This window comes from Phaethon aethereus (genome assembly GCF_964289735.1).
Source record: "Phaethon aethereus genome assembly, chromosome: 4".
Taxonomy (NCBI): Eukaryota; Metazoa; Chordata; class Aves; order Phaethontiformes; family Phaethontidae; genus Phaethon; species Phaethon aethereus.
In genome coordinates, this window is record NC_138578.1 from 56,387,427 (window position 1) to 56,411,490 (window position 24,064).

Sequence of the window (24,064 nt, forward strand, 5' to 3'; positions counted from 1 at the left end):
TCTGACTTGTCAGCAGGTACCTCAGCTAAGGGGAAACCAGCCACGCTGGGCGTAGGCAACACTGTACCTGGGCTTTGGGAGCTGAGGCTGATGTTGCTGCCTGGTGATTTATCCAGAGATCAAGAAATAGTCTGCAGTCAGCTCAAACTCTTGTGGGTCACTCCCACGTAAATCTACCTACTGTAGGTTTAACTGCTAAGTGAGTTTCAAGTTGCTTTGTCCACGCTTTTGATTCTTGCCTTAAACTCCGAGTAGCTCCAGTACTTCTGATACTTCTAGATTCTTCCTGGAAAGATGATGTCTAATTATATTTGTAACCCAATCAAATGCGTTACCCAAAACTACGTAAATTGTATTTGAAGTACCTACCTGCTCATGTCTGCTCGGGTTGACCTCTCAGTCTAACAAAGAGGTCAGATTTGCAGTTTGAGGTGGGATTGTATTACCGATGCTATAGCAATGCTTGGTAATCTCACCTTGTTAATGGCTTTATAAATAAAATCATTCTGTTTGTCACACATTTTTGCCTCTTAAAATGAGGTCATTTTGGCCTGGCAGTTATGAGACCATGTATGCTGATACTATAGCAACAGTGCCAAATAGACATATGTACTATTGTATTTTATAGAGTAATTCATTTTACATTTTATTATACTCAAGGGCTTGGCTATTTTCTAGATTGTAAATTCTGTTGCAGCTACTTCTAATCTAGGCCAATGATATTTGAGAAGGCTGATCCCCTTTTTCTTTTAAATGGAGATATTTGTAGAAGAGTGAGGGTTAAGGAGAAAATACATTGCCTTAAAACTTCGGTTTTTATGCATGATTATTTGCATCTTAAAATTGTACTCAAAAAAACAGTTCTTGTCTTAAAATTACTTAAAAACACAGTGTTTGATTGCCTTAGTGAATTAATCACGACAGGGTTGCTCTTGATGCCAATATCCTTAAACTCTTGATATGGTACAAGCCAACTTTCTGGGTGGTGGAGCACAGAGCAGGTATGGCCTGATGGCTGTGAGCTTTGCAAGCAAAGGGGATGTCTCCGAGAAGCAGCATCCCCCACAACGTGGCACCTTTTATTAATTTTTCTTTTCCACTTTGTTGTTAGTGAATGGGCTATCCCAGCATTTATTCAGGATTTCAGCAGCTTTAGGGTAGTGTTCGTTAGGACAGCTCTTCTCTCTTGGAGAGAATACCTAAATTAAGACTCCTGCCTCTTGTGGATTTCAGTACATTCATCAGTCTGGTGCAGGTCTGGTACAATATTTGTTGCCTCCCCTAGGACCTTAATTTACCTGATACTTTTTTTTGCATAGAAAAAGAACAGATTTACCCTTCGCCCCCTGCCCCTCTAGTTTTGGTTGAACAGGTACTTCACTGATGTCACTAATCAACATCAATATAAATGAAATGAGAGCGAGATTGGTTTTGAGCAGCTAAGAACTTACATTTTCTCCCTCAATAACTGTTCTCAGTATGCTTGAAATTAATACCATGCAAATTGGAAATCTGCAGCAAAGTACAACTTTAATTACCGTCCCTTTTAAATTTTTCTTATTAGAGGAAAATGGATTTTTTTTTTTTTATTAAATGTCTTTTTAATGAACTTCAAGACCTGGAAAACACACATACTGTGGTATGTACCAAATGTATGCTGATATGAAATGTACTACTTAAAGTATGTTAGCACATTGGGATTCAGCACATATCTCTATTGTTATGTACTTATATATAGCATTATATAAAAAGATATACTAAATAATCTGACCAGCCTATAAATTAAATTGCAGTGGTTTTTAGAAAAGCTTTTGCCTTTTTCTTTAAAAAATGCAAGCGGTGTAACTGTATATGCCCATTTGTTGTTCTTGAAAAGTATAAGCAGCAAGAGATGTGTTCAAAATCTAGGTTTTTTTGGGGAAAAAGCAAATATTATAGTTATGCAAACTTAAGCGCTAGCTTCTACAGTATGAAGTTGAAATAAGTGCTACCACAATGGTACGTATGCAACTGGCCACACTGATACAGTAGGAGTTATATAACTCACTTGTGAAAAGCTTGTGGGGATTTTTCTTTCTGGTTGCTCAATTATAGGATATTTGTGCACCTAACAGGTTATCAGGCATGAGCTTTTATGACTTGTGAGAGGACAAAGCTGAGATGGTAAATATACAGAAACTCCTTTCTTATCCGATATCTACCCCCTAAAAGGAAGTAAAGAAAGAAACGCTTGTAAAAAATTGCCTATGCTGTTATTGGATGAAATGATTCTTTGAGTGTATATAAATTTATTTGAAATTCTTCTTGATCAAAGGTATTTCAGTGTTAATCTCTGCCATTAAAATTATTTTTACTTAATTTCTGTCTCCCAATGTGTTTGAGGCAACCATAAATAACAGCATTATTTATACATACTAGAGATGAGCTTTGGTGTGAATTGAGTTCTCTTAAAAATAAGTAGTAAAAAAATTGAAGACCGCTATATTTAGAAGTGCAATTTTGATGCATGTTGGGTTGACAGTGGCAGAGTAATAATTCCGAAGTATTGGAAGACATTTGTGCTTCTGATATGAGAGAAAGGGAAGGACATGCTCAGATTTAGTAGGCAGAACATGCTCTGTAAAATAGAGGGTGAGAAAAACAGCCAAAACCAATTTATACCAAGACAGCAAGAGATGATGTTCTGCATAGCAGATACATAATCCATTCTTTGCAGTGTTCTTTAGCTTCAAAATTAAACATTTGTTAAATATTGTCTAATTATTTTTTATTTTTCTTTGGATAGTGGTGTTATTTTAACAATACTAATATATTTAAATAGGTTACATATAATTTCAATAATCTAAGTTTGAGCTAGAATCCGCTTGAATTAAGCAGTCTTTGAAGAACTGAATTATAAGCATTTTGTAGAGCAAAGCCCACTAGGCTTTATTCAAAGTGCTGTATTTGATAGCCGTAATCAATTGCAGCATCTAAAGCTTGTGTTTAAATTCAAGTCCATGAAGCCAGTTGTTGTTGTGACTCCACCAGACTGCTTATGTACTTAACTACTGATTACAAGAGCCGCCACTCACATATTTAAAGCTGAGTCCATGTTAAGTACTCGTGTGTTTTTGTTGTTTCTTTTTTTTTTTAAATACACTGTCTATAGGACTCTTTTGACCTGAAGTGTTTCTTCACCTTCCCTAGGTTATTTTCACACTAAAAAAAAAAAAAAACAAAAAAACACCTCTGTGAAAATGGAATAAAAAATTAAGTTGGCTGAAATTGGAGGAAAAAGTTCCAAATCAAATACAGGGAATTATTTGACCATTCAGTAGGAGTTTATGAATAGCTGCTCCCCAGAGAGCTGTGTGTTTCCGCCACATCTGCTGTTTACTGGGGGTAAGAGAGGACGAAGGCTCGCTGTGCGTGCCACCGGAGGGATTTCGGTTTGCCTGCCGTCAGCGACCAGGAGGGCACTTATTTTTGGGATGGGCAGCCCGTGGCTTGCCCCTGGCTGTTTGTGAGGCCATTCGTGCTGAAGGCAGACAGCAAGGCTGTCTCTGAGTTACGCCTGGGACTTCTCACCCTGCCCCGGCAGCCAGAGTGGGCCCCAGCTTTCTTCCTTTTTCTTGCAGTTTTCAGTCTTCCATTTCCATCTGTACTGTTTATTAACGACCAGTTTACCGCTTCATTTCATCAAGCCTGGGGGCTCCGTTTGTGCTTGACGCTCAACAAAACCTCAGTGTGTTGGAAGCCATATTTTCGGTTTGCGCATAGACACCCATAAGCAGTTACAGGTTTTCTGGTTTACCTGAAGTAGCAAAGGTCTACATAAATCGTTCCCCACAAGTACTCACTTTTGTCTTAAATTCCCTAAGTTTTGGCTGTGTGCTTTCAGTTATGAATTACTGCAATGATCTTGGTCTCGGGTATTAACTAACATTATGATGTTAAAGAAATGATAAAATCCTGCATTGGTATATTATGTGTGTATATATATTATATAATTATAATTATATTATATATAAAATTTTATTATATAATATTAATATACTATATAACACTATAAAATATATATAATATATCAATATAATATTACACATTATATATTAATATAATATATAATATATATTATATATTAATATAATATTATATAATATACAAATTATATAATATATATAAAAAACCCTGCAATATATGTTACGTATAACAAATGTGTGAGTAAAGTACCAGCGAGATTGCATTTCCACTGTACAGACAGCATTACATGGACATAGCCTAAAGGTTACACATCCAACCACTCCAGAGCAAGGAGGTGCCCGAGCCGAGGTGGGCTCTTTGATTTGCAGCCGTGGTCTTAAGCGGCGAAGTACGCAGCAGCCTCCAGGGATGGATATGGAGCAATGGGGTAGGTGGAGTTTCCCACCAGTGCCCAGCTAAATACTGGAGAAGCAAAACAATGATGAATTGAGCTTCGTGCAGAGAATGGACTAAATGTGCTGGTCCCCCACCGATTTATCATCCTGTGACACTTTCTCCTTTCCCATCTTTGTACATGAAGTAGGGGAATAAGAAACTGCAGGCTGAGCACGAAGAGTCCTGGGAGAAGCTGGAGGAGGCAGGTTTGGGGAGGAGAGTGCAGCTAAGCTGTTGGGGAGTGTAAAGGCGGGTTTCAACATCTAAGCTGGAGAAAAGTCTGGCAGGATCTGAAAAAGTGTTTCTTAAATGCAACAGGCCCAGAACTCTGCGCTGCTGCGGCGGCATTGCCTGCTGCTAGCAAGTTAAACGGCTGCAGGGAACACCCAGCCTGGGGAGGAGACAACCATTAAAAATAAATAAAAGTAGTACTTTTTATTTGAACTAGAGTAATGCAGTTGTTTGTTGTGAACTTCGGAGTGGCTAGGTTATGGTTCCTTTATTCTTGCTATGCTTTGTTTGGTGTCTGACTATAATTACACCTCTTTTTTTTGTTTGAAAAACAAAGTGAGCAGATACAATTTCTGCAGGATTCTCTTATTCTGTTCCACATTTTTTCCCCTCAACTAGAGCATATAACTGTTCTTCAGTTATATTTGCTCGCTCGTTCACTAAAAATGAGTGACACAGAGTGTCTCATTCCCTGGTGCTCCTTCACTGCTCTTGCATAGAGCTATGGGACAGACTGCACCTCTGCTGCCTCCTCGTGCTCTCAGCAGCATTTAGAGAAGCACGTCCCTCAGCTTCTGTGTGAGAAATAAGCTATATCTTGGTACACCAGCGCCTGCTTGAGTGGTACTGTGCTTCGTGCAGTAAATTGCAGACTGTAGCTATATGGAGATGATTTTTTTTTTTTCCTCTGAATGTATTACACAAACCAGTTTGCAATCTCTATCAGATTAACTGTGTGGGAAGTGACTTGGGACAGACTCTGTCCAATTAACCAGTTTCACACATGGTAAGAACGATCCTGAAAATTTTTAGATTATGGCAACATCACACATTGGTGGTGCTGCAGCTCTCAGGCAAATACAGATGTTCTCTGTTACAACTTCATAAACACACAGGCTGGAGGAGACTTTGCCCAAGCATGAGAGATCATAAACACACTTTGGTGCTTTTTTTTTCCTTTCTGGTAACTGCCAAGGGTAAGGAGTAGCTCTTTCTCCTGCAGCTACTGAAGCCTGGATAATTGCACCTGTATTTTGGCCATGCATGCTGTCTTCCATACATAGACTGCTGGTGCCAACTGCTTTCTCCCTATGGGTTTAGCTGCTGGTCATTGCTCGCTGATCTCCTTGCACCAGCCACGCCATGCCCAAGGACCGGGTTGTGCCCAAGGAAGAGGAGATGGCAGTAGGTTTGCAGAGGAGCGCAGACAATTCAAACAGTCCGCAAGCAGGTGGGACAACGAGGAAAATCCACCTGCCTGGGGTCAGTCTGCTGCGTCCTCTTCCTCTCCTGTTTTCTTTCTGAGCTGATGCTCCTAGCAGTGCATCCCCTGTGATTAGGGGCTGTGCTGGCTGCCTATCGGGAGCGCTTACTCATTTAAGCATAGTCTGCTGGAAGAAAGTTTGCAGCAGGCCCAGCGTGACCTGTGGCAGCCTAAACCGGCATCCACAACGCACACGTGAGCTGCCCCTCTCGCCCCTACCCCTTCCTAATAGCTGTACGTTGAGGAATATATTCGTTTCCCTGTGAATCCTGAAAACTGACACTCATAGATGGAAAAGTTTTGGGAGGTGGAAGAAATGACAAGTACTTGATTGAATTATTTTTGCGAAGTTCTTTTATATCTTCAGGTTTCAAAAAGACAAAGGAAGTCCCAATTGGTTCTTGTGAGCCTTAATACCAGGTGACCACATATGAAAATACTAAGTAGGAGAGAGTAAAATTTTCTGTGTCAGCTGTGACCTAATGCTTTGCTCTTCCTTGGATTCTTTACTCCAGCATAGCACTTTTTTTTTTTTTTTTTTAAAGATGCCTGCTGCTAAATCTTTTGGCATTGATACACGGAAGATGTAGCTTCTTGTATCATTTTCAAAACTACTCTATCACCTGATAAAAGAATGCTTTATAAGTTGCTCTATTTTTTTTCTGTAGAGTGAAATAAAAAGTAGCTTCTTATTTAGGTCAGATTATTAGATTTTTTTATCATTTAGAATGACTGCAGTCTTTCTTTCACTGGAGCTGTTTAGTAACACAGGTAAGGACAATCTGTTGAGTACCAGTGTGAATAGGCTGCTTGTTGCCCTGGTTGGATGTCCTCGGAAGGACCCGATAACTGACTCAACTAAGCCACAAAGCAGTGAAATTTCACTGCACTAAAAGACCTAAGTTTCTGGCTAGCAAATTTCTTTAGCAACACTCTCAAATATATCGCCAAAATGAGAGACAGTCAAGAAGGGAAGCTTACACTCAAATATAATCTTAAAAGTAAATTTAAACCAAAGCATTTTGAATTTAAATATAGTTTTTCTTGTGTTTCACCTTTAAGATATGTTAGATGGGCTTCCACTGATACTGCATGAATAAGTGGTTAGTGAATCCCACGTTGTATGTGTCAATTCACCTTTGTGAATCAGTTGGAGGTAGATGGATGTGTCTGTTTAGGTCACAGATGACCTTATTTGTGCAAGAAGTGGTGAAATAAGGACTCAGGTTGAAGGCAAAAATCATCCTCTCCTGCAGCAGCATAAAAATGTGTGGTCTCGCTAAAACCAAAGGTGGTCAGTGCTCCCAGCCGCCCCTTTGCATACTTGTCAAGATATGCTCAGTCCCTCTGCCTTGAAATAAATGAAGCCCTGGTCTAACGAAAGATGGCTTTGTGTCTGAACATCAGAAGGGACGGAAATGTATGTGAAAGTATCATTGAAGGTATGTTGCACCTCTTAACTAATACTTTTGAAGGATCTGCTTCTTTCACCACACCGGATGAAATTCTGCTGATGTTTATTTTGAGACCATGTCCTGATAACAGCACAGATGTCTTGGAAGCAATAAGGTGTCATTGTTCTTCTAGTGAAATGCTGACAATTAAGAGGTGGCATAAAAATACTAGGAAAGGATGATTTATTTTACAATGGGGGAAAAAATAAAGAAGAATTCAGTATTTTACCAGCTGTACTGGGACCAGGCTAGAGCCATCTCGGACACCAGCCTCAGAGTGCTGTGGGTTTGCACACTGACTCAAAAGGATTTTTTTTGTTTCTTTTGAGAAGCAGGTGGCTACACCACAGAAAATAATAATAGCTGCTGGTGGGAGTACTCAATAGAAACTGAAGAATCACACACTTCAGGTACATAATACTTAGTGACCCTCAACTTCCCTGGCATATCTGAAATGGAATTTAGTGGAAATATGAATGTGGAGTTAAGTATGCTTATGTGCATTTATTTGCTTAGGCAGTAGGATGAAAGCGTTATTTGGTTAGTAATGTTACGCGTTATTCACTACTGTGAAGAATTAACAGAAGTAGCATTTGTAGTAAGTGACATAACAGCAATGCACAGTTTTACAGGGCAGAAGGTTTAGGAGAATTCTGTGTCTGTCCAAACTTATATGCAGACATCATTCTTTGAACTGTGGGGATATAGCAGCTGGAAGTTACTGGAAAAAATAGCTAAAGGGACTGTTTCATCATAGAAATAATACAACAATGGAGACATACTGAAGTGATAATCCTCTGCTATATGATCTAAAACCAGTCCAGTGTATTCAGTGCATATTTCCCCTGTTTATTCATCTGTAGAGCCAGATGATTAACCTTGTTTTATTTTTCCTCAACTCTGTTGAGACTGAAGATTGCACCAATGCCAAACTGCCGAGTACGTGGATGCAAGCAAAGCAAGTTATTTAGAGCTCTTGTGATTGTTCCAATTCGTGTTTAAAGAAGCCAGTAAAATTTCATATCTGAGCCTGCAAAGGAACATTTAACTCTGAACTGAAAATAGAAAATTTGTGTGGGGAACAGGAGAACAGAGGGAAAGCAAGCATCTAAATCAGCCTTGGGAGATGGTTTAAGGCCCTGCCTAATTTGCTGGGAACTCGGATCCTGGTCTGCAGCACAATTGGTGGTGTCTGTCTTGTTCAAGCCATACCAGACCAATGCTCCATCTTCAGCAATGAAAATGAAGCTCACAGGTCACAGCTCCTCTGTGAGAGGTTTGGTGATACTGTCTTCGTGTGCCCTACTGCATAGAAGCTAAATGCAAGCTAGTATGTTGCGAAGGTCTCCTTTGTGTGAAGACCTGTGGGACGAAGATTGGAGCTGTGCTCAATTTTCTAAGAGGCAATATTGAATTTTCCCTAAGAGCATTTTCCGCAGTGTGTTCTCCTGTTCTATTGCTTATGAGGTGTATACGTCATCCAGTATATGAAGAAATTGCTGTTTGTATGATCTAAAGGCTGACAGAAGCGTATCTATTACCATGAGAAAACCGACCGCTAGTAGATGCAAACGGTGCAGTAATTACCATCTGTTATATAAAACCTATCTCGGTGTCTCTTAACAAATGACCAGAAGAAAGAACAAGGTCTTGGATCAGATCTTTCTTGTTGGATGGGGACGCTACGTGTCTGTTCACTGGCAGACCAAAGTCTGCTCACCTATGCCTAAACAGCAGCCTTGTCCTTGGAGAAAGCATGGCACATCAGCTTGAGCTGTGAAAAAGACCTGACGGCTGAGCACCTCTTTTTGTACGTGGTTGGTGACGGCACTGTCGGCGGATATGGGCATATCTGCCAATATTTGGCCCTCCTGCACCCTGAGCCCGTGCTGCCTTCTCTGGGGTGAGAAGGTGGGGAAGCCCAGAAACCTGGGAGGGCCCCAGCTTGCCCCTGTGCAGGTGTGCATGAAGGGTGTGAAGGAGGAGAAGGGAATCGCCCAGTACTAGAGTTCAAGTGCGTGGAATATAGGTTGCCCTTAATATTAGCATGTTTTTTTTCCCCATTTACTTGTGTTTTTTTGGTTTTATTTGATTTTCCTACAGAGCAGTGAGGCGCTGGATGGGGCGTTAACTTGCAGAGCTGCTGCTTAACCATTCAAATGTGAATGGTTATTTAGTCACACGGACTCGCAGCCTCACCACGTGAAGGTGACGGTCCTTGCTGTTGCGCCGGAGGTTTGCCTGCGGGAGGAAGAGCGCAGGCGTCCCGCTCGGGCAGGGATGCAGCTGTGTGGCCAGTGCTGGCGCTTTGTGGATGAAGCGGGTTCACCAGATGTGTCACAGCTTCTTTTGACACCTCCGCAGAAGACAGGTGTTGATATCGGATGTATGGCACGTGGATGGAAGTATGTGCATGGCATACATTTCTAGGTGTAGTTTATATTGTATATAACTGCTTGTGAGGGACTACTTGGCTCTAATGCACATTTTTGCCACTATGCAAATCTAGAACGTAAATAAATTTAGTTCCTGGCCTTAAAAAAAAAAAAAAAAATCAGCAGCAAAAGTCCTCTAATGTTAACTGTCCTGCTAAGCTGATTTTCAGGAGTCAGTTTGATTTAGAGGAAATGTAGGAGGTCTGAAGTCAATGGGAAAGATGTATTTTTCAAATGTTCTGCTTAGCAGATGATAATGACAGCCTGTAGCCTATCAGCTATTTTCTCATGAGTTCCTTGTTTTCGTCTTCACAACTGAAGTAGTTGTTTTCCTGTACCAGAACAGATCTGGCTGTATCAAAGTGCCTGTGTGGTTCTTGGTAGCGACTGATGCACTGCCTGTGAATCTGACAAGTTCAAAAGAAAGCTTATGATGAACCAAAATAATAACTTTTAAATGGTTTGTTTGTTTGTTTCTTGTGAAGCTTGAATTGATGGGTTGGAAGGCTTTTTCTGAGTGCACAGGTAGTGTTGTATTTTAACAGGTTATGTTTTTATTGGCTAAGAAGTAATTTCAAACTTTTATTTTCAGTAAGCTCTAAGTTATTTTTCCCCAAATATTACTTTCATTTTGAATTGCTGTGGCAGTTTGCGTTTTTTTTTTTTTTTCAATCCTATCTTAGGTATCATTTTGAGGTGCTTCAACTAGGCTTTATGCTTTATGATATTTTTTTTTCTGATTAACTGAAGTATGCTTTCAGGGTTATATTCTCTGGACATTATTTTCACTGTTGAATGATAACAGTGATCAAAGGTTGTTTCAAGCAGGTGATGTGTTTTTTGCCAAGAAAAGGTACCTTAACTGGAAAAATAATGCAAAGACTACTCAGGCTCTCCAGTAACCTTAACATAACAAATAACTTGGTTTCATTTTACATTTGTGTACCTTATCATTAAATTGTGCCTGTTCAGATTTTAGAACATATTTTTATCTACAGGGGTGAACATGGGTTGCACTGTATGAAAAAGCAGTTGTGGTGTGAAGAGGCAGTGATAAATCAAGGCAGATTAAAGAAAACCTGCACTCAGAGTTATAGATAATCCTTAACTCATGTAAATTTTCAAATGTCCTCTTTTTATTCCCTCCCAAATGTTGGTCACTTTTCTTTGGATGACTCCCAATTTTACATTTTACATTGTTATAAAGAACTGCTGGAGACATTTCAGAAGGAAGGAAGTATTTGTTTAAGCTATGATTATTATGCTTCTCATCTGGTAATCAAAGAACTCAGTAGTGTTAACATGCTCAGAAGAGCTGAAAGAAACAGAGGCATTAGGCTTTGTTAGCTATGGCTGTAGCTGTTAAAGGTAGTTTTGATGCCCTGAGGAAAATTCTTGGATGTATTATGGTGGTCCAGATGGAGCATTTGCTGACTCGTAAAGATGCACTGAGAAACCAGAAGAAAGGAGAGGAGAGCAGCATTGGTGCTACCTGCACTTACCAATCGTGACTTGCACTCTGTCTGGACAGCCGTATATCCAATTAAAAAACCCAACGTACCGTAGGCCGTAAAGGACTGTCCCATCTGGATGGAGTCGAATCATTCGGTTTTTCACTGTCACCCCATGGACAAATGACTTCTTGTCATTTTGGAAATATGTGTCCGGCACCCAGAGCTGGTCAGCCACTCTGTTGTCCAGCGTTAGGTTCAAAGGTATTCCAGAATAAGAGAGCCTTTTATCCCTCCAGGACTGCTGGAAGTACATGGTCAGAGTGTAGTCCTAGGAAAGAAATAAGAAGGGCTTTTTGTGTTTTGCATACTGATTAACTTAACAGAAATTTATTTTTGGATAACTTTCAGTAACCAAATATCAGTAGCAACAGGCAGTTTAAGGATTGTTGAGATGTTGCTGTCATTAATCATGATCGTAAGTCTTGACCTGTTCGTGTTTATGTCGAACTTCACGCTGCTCACCAATGGTAGTGACCACCCCCAGCCACCGGCTTTCAAAACCTCCTGAGACAAAGGGAATACATGGTATATTTGCGTCTCCAGCCTATGAATCACCCTTGCATGTTTTTGAAAAGTTTTCTTTAATGTGAAAAGAGCAGGGTCTAGCTGACCCCAGCCAAATAGCATTGCGTACCACTGAGGACACTCTTTTGATACTCCCTGTCTTTGTCCTGAAAGATTCCCCCTCAAGACCCAGAAAGCCCAGTAGACCTCCTGAGAAAGACCAAATATGACCTCAGAACGTATAATGAACAACTTCCCATTTGGCACCTGCTGAAGTTGCCAGATGTAATGACCTGGGCACATCTCACCTCAGCCTGGGGAATGTGGTGCTTTCTGTCCTTGGCAATCAAATATTACTGCATAGAAAATGAACATCTTCTCTTGACTATCACGTTGTGGCTTAGGTGCATTTATGCAGTCCTTCAGCTCTAACTTAGTCTGAAAAGAAATTGTTCTAAAAGGCTTCTGGTCTGATTTACCCTCTTGCGTCTGCCTTTCTGGGAATTTGGTGGGTTTTAAAGGTAGTCAGTTTTTTAAAGTGGAAAAGCCCAGGTACTTTGTAGCTGATGGAGTTCGTAAAAGATGACTGGAACAGCAGTATGCGGACTATTAGTTTTCTCTTCCTCATCTCCTCCCCCAGCCCCCTTTTCAAGTAGTAGGTCATTTTGTCAGATGTCTTAACAGTAGAAGCGCAGCAAAATTATGTATATGGTTAGGGGCAAGATTTCCTTTTATGTGAGGGAAAGCCTTACCTCTGTCATCCTCACAAATTCTAGCCTGGACTGTAATTTTTGAAGAAATGGAGGAATAAAAGCTGTCCGATATGATTTGCTCTCTTCATCCGGTGGCTTCTTAAGACTGTACTGTTGCCAAGAAATCAAAGCAGAGCTGTTACCTTTCAAAAAGACTTTCTGCCTGAAACGTTGCATCTAGCAGAGCTATAGACTCATCATCAGTAAAAGAAGTTAATGAAAATACTCTTTTTGCTTGCCCTGGGCAAGTAGTAGTTGTTTTGTATGGAGGAAATACCATGACTTGATGATCACTGGTCGTATACAATAAGACAGTTGCTTCCATTGTGAGCACCAGTTTGCAAGGATTTTGTAGATATGCCCTTTTCCAGCCCTGCAAGATGATGGTTACCCACGGTACAGCCAAGACCTGATGTGCCAAAGGCATAAGTTTTTTTCCTAGCCCAGGTGACTAGGAGGAGATCAGGACAGCTTCTTTTGGTTTTCAGACCATGCTTGTCAAGCCTGGGACTCCAAAGTAATGCAGTGGGACGTATGCTGTGCTCTGCTGAATATGTGATTTATAATTTAAATAGTGGTACGGAGAAGCATGAACCCTAAGGAGGCAAGTTTTGGAACGTACAATTTGAACAGAACTGCATTAGAAGACACTTAAAGAAGTTAAATCCTGCCCTTTCTTCCTCTTATGCATATACAGACACACAGACTGGATGTGAGTTGGATGAGAAAATTTTTTTAATAAATTACTATTCTGGTGCAGTTTTCATATGTTATGTCTGTTTTCTAGCCTGTCCTATTTCAAGCAAATTTTGGTAGAAAAGCTTTCGTAAATGGCTGATACAAATTAAATTCTCAGTGCTTCACTTGGTATCCTCTACATCTTCTGTCTGATTCAGCAGAGCCTATGCAGTCTGCAGCACAGATGGAACAGAAATTCCAATTATATAGAGCTACCTTTTTTACTTCCTGCTTTCCTTTATATTTTCACCAGGTCTTAAAGCTGCTTTTGTAGAACTGTCATGCCATCCTGGAAAAAGCTAACAATTGGGAGTAGGGCCTATGTGATGGTTCTCAAAACGCAACCAAGAGAGAAAAATAGCCAAGATGAGCTACAAGAGATCTTAAGGGATGTGATCAGTTGGGGGGGGGGGGAATCTGTCTTTTTGGCTATAGCTACTAGAAGAAAAGGAATTGCTATTTTTAGTATCATAGTCTGCTTTACAAATTTAATTTCATCCCGCTGGGCTATATATAGAATACTGCCGTTGGTAACACTATGGTACAGAAAGTGCAATTGTGCTACTATATAGAAGTACATGGCAAGGCAACAAGTGTTAATGGGCAGAAAGAATCTGAGTTTCATCCTAAAGGAATATCAGTGTTTCTTAACTCAGAAAGAATGGAACAGGCTGCCCAGGGAGGTGGTGGAATTGCCATCTCTGGAAGTGTTTAAAAAACGTGTGGATGTGGCACTTCAGGACATGGTTTAGGGGACATGGTGGTGCTGGATTAATGGTTGGACTTGATGATCTTGAAGGTCCTTTCCAACCTTAGTGATTCTGTGATTCTGTAATTATCTGGTTTTTTTGCGTTCCCTAAAACGTGGGGGTGTTACCTATTCAGTATTTTAATGTGAAAAATGAAGAGTCATATGTCATGACTGTAAGAGTCCCTCTTGCTTTAAGTTCTTATTTTAAAAAGCATAGTTAAAATAACCTTTAATAAAAAGCAAATGATATCTGAGCTATAATAATCCAAGTTATATAGTTAGAAATTTTCTTATTCTTGCAATGGAATACAGCCTTTCTCATATTTCACCAGTGAAGAATGAAATGCTGGCAAACCATATGGCTAGACACATCTTAGATGTTTCTGTATTTTTTTTTTAATATTTTAGTGGTGTGAATGAAGTGAAAATTTACAGGGTAGAAGGCAAGTAGTCATTACATTTTGCTGGGGTTTTTGTTGTTTCAAGCTCTAGAGTGTATGAGTAACTTCTGAATCTTTCATATCTATAATGGTAATTGCTACAGAATTTTTTTTTTTTAGTTTTTTATGACAGCTTCCCAAGATCTCAAGCATCAGTCTGGATATGAAGATAAATCAGGCTATGTTTAACATTTGTATTTAAGAATTTCTAATCATGAGTTAAAAATGCAGGGCCCAATGTAAAACTAAAATAGAGAAACTGTTTCTGCAGATAACTGTTCTTTTAAATTTAAAAAAAAAAAATCACTGTTTTTAGAAACACAATGAATATTTTTTGCCTAACTGTACTTCCTAAAAGAAAAGGAAAAAGCTGTAATGCTGCTGAAAAATCATGATTTTTCAGTAGATTTAACTGAGCTATGCTTTCAGAAGTGCTTCCCTGCTTTCCAGGGCATAGTCAACCTTCCTAGTGGTAAATGTCTGAGCACCAATGATAAAGTCTTTTTGATGTGTATTGACTTTTTTAATGCGATGAATTATGATTTGTTAGAATGAAATGGGTTTCTTCCTTTCTCAATAATTGTGCCAACTTCTTTGTACCAAACTGGAAATGTGTAAGAGAGCACGTACAGATATGTACTATAACATATAAGCCAGTCTGTGTATCGGTGTTTTAACAAGGTTCATTAGGTTGCCAAGACAAATACTTACTTACATTCTAGTCCGAGGTAAGCGAGATCCTATGAAAATGTGAGCAAGAGAAACTAATCTGTTTTACTCTAAGTAGCAAATTATTTCTTAATCTGAATTTAAGCAGCATCATAAATAAGTATTGGCACCAAGCTTCACAGTTCACTTGGGTAATATAAATTTCTTGTTGTGAAGAAAATGAAGGGGGCTGAGGGGAGACCTTATCAGTTTCTACAACTACCTCACAGGGGGTTGTTGTGGTGAGGTGGGTGTTGGTCTCTTCTCCCAGGTAACTAGTGATAGGATGAGAGGAAATGGCCTCAGGTTGTGCCAGGGGAAGTTTAGATTAGGTATTAGGAAAAATTTCTTCAAGAAAGTGGTCAAGCATTGGAACAGGCTGCCCAGGGAGGGGGTGGAGTCACCATCACTGGAAGTGTTCAAAAAACAATTAGACGTGGCACTTCAGGACATGGTTTAGTGGGCACGGTGGTGTTGGGTTGATGGTTGGACTTGGTGATCTTAAAGGTCTTTTCCAACAATGATTCTGTAATGGATCACTGAGGCATATTGTACTTAAAGTTAGAAGGAAAATTTATAGTTTCAGTAAGTAATAGGCTGGAGAGTTCCCATACAATACTAATTTTCCTTTTTATTTCTATTTTTTTGTTCTCTTATCTTGTTTGTGCAATATGTAGAGATGATGTAAGTGAAATAATGAATTTTCTCTTTCCTGATAAACCTCTGTATCTCTCTGAAACTAGTAGAGATGCACTAAAATAGCTAGATAATTTGGTCTTGCCGGTAATTTCCACTGTGTGGTTTACCAGTTCAGCATGGCAGAATATAATGTGGAATGCATTGTTATATTATAATCTAACCTTCTGGGAGACACAGAAATGGTACATCACCATGCTTATCACTTGAATTTTGTACTCCAGTGGAATAAAAGACCAGTTTACATGTCTGCTGTACTGGCAGTTGTTTAATCTTTCAGAAATTCCAGACAGACATGTTTTAAGGGGAAAATAGGGAACCTCTTAATTTGCAATGTTCAACTTTGTGATCTAAAAGACCTTTTGTGTTTTTCCTCTTTCCAAGGTGGCCTCAATCTAAGTTCTGTTATTGTTTCACATATTGAAGAACATCTTAGCATATATTTATGTAATAACCAAATATCAAACCACACTCCAAAATTCTTTCCAGCTTAAAATTAAAAATATGGATGCAGTTCTTTACAAAAGTTAGTAAATGGAAGAATGTTTTGTGAATATTTAGCTGTTCTAGGCCAATTCAATATCAAATGTTGGATCTCTAGATGAGTTTGTACATGAAGGCACTGTGCAGCAAAATAAATATATGAAACATGTCAATGTCATACTTGTAATAGATAACAGTGTATATTGGTAGTTGTGGGATGCGGACTGTACACCCAAATAATCTTAAATTTAAATGATATCCTTGGGAATCATCCAATAACTAAATAAATGGTGGCATCACAGAAAGTGAGATGCAATGCAATTCAAATATAGTGTAACTTAATCAAGACAAACATGACTGAAATTGCAATTTAAATATGCAGTGATGATCAGAATACTAATATTGACTGCAATAAGGCCATAAATGTAGAATGGTAATATATGTAAATGCTGCTGTGATTGCAAGCTCTTATTAGTTGGGGAAGATATTTTTCTGTGTTTATCTGATACTAACAAGAATGGGAAGAGCAGAGTTTTGAGACAATGGTAAGTGCTGAATTTGCCAACTGGAAAAAGCATATTCATTCATATGTTACATGCAGGCTAACGCATCAGAAGCAGCTGTTAGCTAGCTGTTGCTAAACAAATGCTGTCCTACCTTGGAATTCCTAGGGAAGTTCTATACACTCACCTGTAAAAGCTATTTTAAGGTAAGGGAATGCAAATTGTGATCTGTTTTTCTGGGTGTGGGGTGGTTGGTTTTGGTGTGTGTTTTGCTTGCTTGTTTATTTTTGGGTTTTTTTTTTTATATCCTGTATAATTTCACATATATACTTGGTGCTCAATTCAAGATAGTGCACAGAAATTGGGGGAAAACATTTTAACCCAAATTATGGTGGAATTAAGTACTGGTTCTAATCATGCTCTTCTCTAAAAATGTCAGGGCAGCTACATCTCTCTATTAAACCTGAAGTCCAGCCAAGCAAGGGAGGCAGGGAGTTAGGGATTTGCACACTAGTAGATCAATTTTATTTGCCTGCCTTCCTTCCTAAGCACATAGTTCAGTGTTCCTTTATGGTTTTGTTTTCAGTGAAGACTGATGCAGCATACATTATCCAGTTCCCCTCTTCTGCCCAAAGCAATGGGAGGAGTGGGGAATGAGCATGTACTTGAATTATTCAGTGCACTGGCCTGGTTCAGAGGAGGCTGTGGTTTTTGTGAATTACACTTCTGTCAGGGGAAACAAGATAGGAAGCTCCATTTCACTCCAGGACAATAGAATAAAAGACTTCTATTTTCCTGTGAGAAGCTGTTTTGTTTTTTAACAGGATCAGAATTTTCCCACAGCGTGTTTCAGTTTCGCAGAAATCATGTTTTCTGTCAGAAAATTCCAAATCACTTGTAGACGTGAGATTTTTTGTGGGAGAAAAAGTTGTGTTTTGTTTGATGCAGTTGGTAGCTCTAGTTACTAGTGAAGGGTCTAGCATTTTTGTTTTTTCAAATGCAATGGCAACGCTCCAGAGAAATGTTTTGTAAACCTTTTTGGCATTTATAACTTCACAATTCAATTAAGTACACGGCATCACAGTTGTGTCTTACAGAAAGAAGCAGAGATCTGGCAGGAGTCCGCATAGCTGTAATGATGGCACCCTTTATTGCTCAAAGCGCAGCCAGGAACAAGGTTAGACTCATTATAAGAGTAGCATGTTGGAAATGAAGGCGTTCATCATTACTGTATTGGGATCCAATATTACCCTTTGCAGTCAAGGCAGAAGTCCCCTTAACTGTAATGGGATTAGAATGACATCCAATGTCTTCAACCGTTACTGAAAAAGCAAACCAAAAGGCAAAAAGTTTCTCAGGTACAACAGCAGACTATGTATTTTGTTGCATTTTATTCAGTGTTTTAGTAATAATACTTAGAAGCAGTAATAAATACTTCTGCTGGCATTTAAATGGGTTGTTACAATAGTTGTGTTTCATTGGCACCAATTTTATCTTGCGTGTTCCACTTTGCCTCTTGGGGTAGAAGAAGAGTAAGGACTTCTGTACTTTGCATCAATACCCCATTGCTTTGTCCTCTGCTTTTTTTCCTCTTATTTGAGCTTTGCTGACCTGGGAGGTCTGAACGTGCCGCTGCTTCTTTGTACAGGAACAATAGAGGTGATGTAACCAAATACTAATATAGGCTGCTTTGATTAGGAGTGGACTTGGCTAAACTTAGCAGGAAAGTAAGGTAGCAGGTAAGGCAGTCTTATAGATATATTGTTGTTATGCTCCTTGCATGCTGGAAACTCCTTTAAGAAACCTTGAAAACCACTATAGTATTCCCAGCTGCGCTTCAAACTTCCAGCCATATAACCTGCTGTCTGGGTGTCCTGGTTTCAGCCAGGATAGAGCTGGTTTTCTTCACAGAAGCTAGTGTGAGGCTATGTTTTGGATTTGGGATGAGAAACTGTTGATAATGTGCTGATGTTTTGGGTTGTTGCTGAGCAGTCAAGGACAGTCCAGCTTCTTGTGCTGGGCTGCCAGCGAGCAGGCTGGGGGTGCACGGGGAGCTGGGAGGGGACACAGCCGGGACAGCTGACCCAGGCTGGCCAAAGAGATGTTCCCTACCATATAACGTCATGCCCAGTACATAAACTGGAGTTGGCCGGGGGGCGGGAATCACTGCTCAGGGATGGGCTATTGATCACTGGGTGGTGACCAATTGCTGTATTTGGCATCACTTGTTCTGGTACATTCCTTTGTCGGTATTATTATTGTTGTTATCATTGCTGTTTCCTTCTCTCTTGCTGTCCTATTAAACTGTTTTTATCTCAACCCACGAGTTTTTTCCCAATTCTCTCCCCCGTCCCATTGAGGGAGGGGGGAGTGAGCAAGCGGCTGCGTGGTGCTGAGTTGCCGGCTGGGGCTAAACCATGACACTGGGGTAGCAATGAGATACACCAATATAACATTGTTCACAGTGCAGATTAATACTACATCTGTCTTAAGTGGCGATGCTAATTGCTGACATCAGAATCAGAACATGTTCATGGTATGATTTGTATTCCCTGAAAGACAAATGAACTGCTTTTAGTATCGGTAGGAAACAAGTAATGACATCTATTCCTATACTATCCTATTTTGCTTTTGAAGCTGGTGATCTTTTCGATCTTTTCGAGAGGGTAATACTGCCATAAAGATGCTTGAGGGGAGGGGTGGAGAACAGGAAAAATATGGCACAGGAGATATATGTGCTTAAGTAAGATGGCATTGTAATGAATGCTGGAGTAAACAAATACAAGTGTACCAGCATATAGAGTAACTGTATTCAATGTGTGCATATATATATTTTTTTTTTTATGGGCAGCAAATAAGTGTCCTTTATATTTTGGCTCCAGTGAGAGCACCTGGGGTTGAATAAAGAGCAATTGAAAGGAAAATAAAGGAACAGAAAAGCTTCTTGCTGGCAAGTAGCCCACAGACCAACATATGCTAATCCATGTCTAGATACATCTTTTAAGAGCAACTGTAGACAGCAGTAAGAGACAAACGTGTTTTTTCTTGGACACTTCTCTCTATGAGGCAGCTGAAAACAAGTTTTTACCAAAAAACCCAACAAAACCAAAGTTGTCCAGGTGGTCTATGCTTGTTTGTATCTAAAGACTCCAACTAGTGTTCAAGTGCAGGTATTAGCAACTACGGTGCAAAGGTGTTCTAGGTATTACATGCTGCTTTGTGCTGAAGTCAAGGATGTTCGAAGAGTCTCCTCCTTGTGTGTTGTGCAAAACCTTGCTTTTCATAGGCAGGTATGAAAGGGGATGGTGGGGTGACATTTGAGGACTGTGACACTGTGGCCAAGTAGTGCTGTCTTCATCCTCTCTGCAAAGCAGGTGGAGCAAGCACTCCAAGGAAAAGAAGTTTCAACTTTAAGTTCCAAAACGTTTCAGCTAGCTTGGACTGAAAGCACCAATACACAGAAGCGGGTCTGGGCATTTGGGAGGAAACTGTACTTCCCAGGTTCTTGTGTGGACTATGTGGAGATGGCTCACTACTCATTGGAGGACAGAATCCTAATGAGATGGGCATAGATCAGCTGTGAGGATCTACAACATAGAATGTGATGTGAAGAGTAAAGCAAACTAAGAAAAATATATGATGGGAGGATACAGCACTATAAAGTTCTGGTAAAGGCAAAACATTGTGGAAAAGTGGAGAATTAATGAAACTACACTCCCCTTGCTACCTAGAAGCAAGATAATTGTAAAGCAGCTTTTTTTTCCTAACAATAGTTGTTTCTGAAGCACTTTTTTTTAATTTTGTTTTTATTTATTTTTGAAATTACAAACCTTTGTAATTTCTGGTTAGCTCAGCAGGGGTGAACTAGCAGACCATTGTGAAGGGCACTGAATGTCCAAGGAGGATGGTGCAGTGCTAAGAGCTCAGAAGAATTCCTCATGGTGTTGGTGCACAGTGCTGCAGGCGAAGCTGAACTGCTTGCTAGCTTAGGAGCAGATGGGAGAGTTTTACTGAATTTTGTCTTAAACACTGTTGTGTAAGTGATAACACTACCAGAATTCTTATAAGCACTGGACAGAAAGTTGAAGAGAACACAAGCACAAGAATGTCAGCAATGTCAAAATTGAATTGGAGTCACAGGTAACTGAGCACATACAGTAAAAGAAAAAGCCCCACAACCCTTAATTCTCTGTTGTACAGGGGCTTATGTTAAGCAAAGCTTATGAGTTAAAAATCAGTAACGAAGACAGCAAACCGTGGAGAGGCTTCTTGGCTCCAGAAGATGTTGAACAATGTAGGAGGGAAGTTTTATATATATATATATGAGGTTATGCTACCTTTATAACAACAGCTACTCTTTTTTATTTTTTTTTAATGCCTTAACACACACACACATATATATAGAGTAATATATGTTTTACCAATTTGTTTCTGTGCAGATTAGTTAGGAGTTATTGCTATTTCTGTGGGTCTGGTGATTGAAAGCTGTTTGTTTCTTCCTGCCTGGTTCTCGGTTGTCATTCTATTTTATCAATTTGCTTTTGTTTCGAGAGAAGCAGATGGAGGTCAAAGTGACATGCAGCGAGTCAGTGGCTCTACCTGGAATAGAAATAGTAATCATCTAGCTGCCAGATCTTTAGACCTGTACATACCTTAATGGGTTTCATGGTATTTTTTCTTTTTTTTTTGTTTTGCATGTATGTTTCAGTTTGTCTTTTTTGTTGGGTGTGTTTTGTTGTTGTTGTTTTAAACTGCTTGAGACTATTTCATTGTTCATGACGCTTATACTTGAATCGCATTGTATAAAAAAGGTGATGACAATGAAGACTCTTGTGTGGCTGGAGAGATTTTTCCCATATGTTGTTGGCATCCTGGTTGCTTTACAGAATTCTAACCCATAAATCATAAGGTTAGACTGTCTGCCTGATACTTCTAAATGAAGAATGGTAACATTTTGTGCTGCATCTGGGAACTTGGGATAGAGAAGCATCATGATGTTTCTGCTTTATAATGTCATTTGAAGTGAAGGTATTTTGCACTTGGAGTTGATAACACTAAAGGTATTAGTGACACTGTCATAGCATGATAAAACTACTGACATGCTGGTTGGAAGGTCATCTGAGAGTTTTTAGTCCAATCTCCCATTTGAAGCAGGACTGTCACCAACTCGGTCTTGAGTCAGACACTGCTTTCTCTAGCAAACCTTGAAGACCCTCAAGGGTGGGAATTCCACAGCCTCTTCTAGTGTTGCACTGCCTTTCTGATTAAAAAGTCTTTCTTTCTTGATGTGATGCACTCTGTGCCATTTATGAAGATGTTGAACAGTGCTGGCTCCAGTCTTGCCTGTTTTGCTTGCTGCCAGCTTGACCTCAAGCCATCAATCACTACCTTTTGAGCCCTGGCAGTTCAGCTAGCTAATGTTCAACCCATCTAACAGCCCATTTGTCCAGCACATCATTCCTCAGCTTCCAAACATGAATACTGTGGGAGATGATGTCAAAAGCCTGACTAAAATCAAGTTATATTACATCCATTGCTCTCTCCTCACCCATGTAGACAGCCTCTATATTATAAATGGCAGTCAGCTTGATCAAGTATGACTTGCCTCTGGTAGATCTGTGTTGATTATCTTAATTACCACTTTGTCCCCCATATGCTTTGAAATAGATCCCAGGAGGATGTGCTCTATGAGTTTTCCAGGGATTGAGGTGAGGCTTATAGCTCCCTGGGGCCTATTTCTTGTCTGTCTGAGATGGATATAATACTTGTCATTTTTCCTGTCATCAGAGACATCCCTGATCACACAAGTTTTTCAGAGAGGTAGGTAGCAGTCTGGAAATTGTATCAGTCAACTCCTAAGCCCCTTTTGACCCACCTTGTCTCTCACCTTCTTTTTGCAATTAACGTACCTACAAAAGCTTTTTTTGTTACCCTGTCTCTTTCTACTTTCAGGTCCAGCTGGGTTTTGAAGCAATACTTTTATGCTTCACAGAATCAAAGAATCATTTAGGTTAGAAGGGACTTCTTGAGACCAAGGAAGAACTCGTCTGAGACGTGAAAGTCACAGGCAGCCTTAGCTGTTCTCCTGAAACCCAGGGCTGTGGTCCTGCTTTTTGCCCTTTTCCTTCCTCTCAGGATCCTGAACTCTACTATCTCCCAGTCACTGCAGCTAAGGCTGCCTCTTGCTTTTACATCTCAGACAAGTTCTTCCCTTTTGTAACTGAGGTCTAACAGAGCACCTTTTCTTGTGAACTTCTCAGCTGTGCCAGGAAGTTGTCATCAATGTGTTCAAGAATTCTCCAAGATTACCTGAGCCCTGCTATATCATCCTTCTGCCAGATATTGGGGTCATTAAACTCTCCCGTTAGAACCAGGACCTGTGAACATGAGACTTCTTCCAGTTGTTGGAAGAAGGCCTCATCTACATCATCTTCCTGGTCAGGAGGTCTATAGTAGCTACCCGCTACAACAGCACCCACGTTGGTCTGCCTGCTGATCTTGATCCATAAACTCTTGGCCAATTCCTGACCTATCTCAAGGCAGAGCTCCATGTATTCCAGCTGCTCTCGCACGCAGAGGGCAACTTCCTCTTCTCACCTTTCCAGCTTGTTCAACAACAAATAATTCTTCGTTGTTGGTTTTCTTGCCAGTTTTGTTGCCTTGCTTCCATCTCTTGTACGTTCCCTTCTGTGTTTTAGTTTGAGAAAATCTTGTCTCAGCCAGGCCTTCTACTGAAATTCTTGGTCTTCCTACATGATAAGGTGGATTGTTCCTGGTTCTTAATAAGTTTTCTTTTAAAAATCAGCCTCCATGCTTTCTGCCTGATGACTGCTTGCTGGGGATTTTTACTTAGCAATTACCCAAACAAGCCAAATCCTACTGTCCTAAAGCCCAGCGTCCTAACTCTGTTGCTCACCTTTCCCAGCTGTCCTCCAGATCCTGAACTCTCTCATCTTATGGTCACTACAAACAAAGCGTGCTGTTAATACTTGCTTTGCATCTGGGATGTTTCTACAAAAGACAGCTTGAGAAAAAGCTTCCCTGTGTGATTTCTCATGAGCTGCATAAATTAAATATTAAGCTGCTTACATGATAATCTAACATCATAGTTGATGAGTTTACAACACTGATGTAAATTTTCTGTGGAAAACTTGCTTATTGCTTTTGCAGGGAATTAGTTTACCTTTAGA

General features: G+C 39.9%; 1 protein-coding gene across 1 annotated transcript in view; it reads right to left on the reverse strand.

Moving 5' to 3' along the window:
• The window catches only part of GABRB1 (gamma-aminobutyric acid type A receptor subunit beta1), a gene marked incomplete at its 3' end in the record, with an annotated part of 138,904 nt that overhangs the window by 49,711 nt on the left and 65,129 nt on the right, over positions 1–24,064 (reverse strand). Inside the window, exon 4 of the mRNA XM_081998852.1 lies at positions 11,347–11,567. Within this exon, the coding sequence (XP_081854978.1) occupies positions 11,347–11,567 (221 nt within the window). The remainder of the gene's footprint in view (positions 1–11,346; positions 11,568–24,064) is intronic.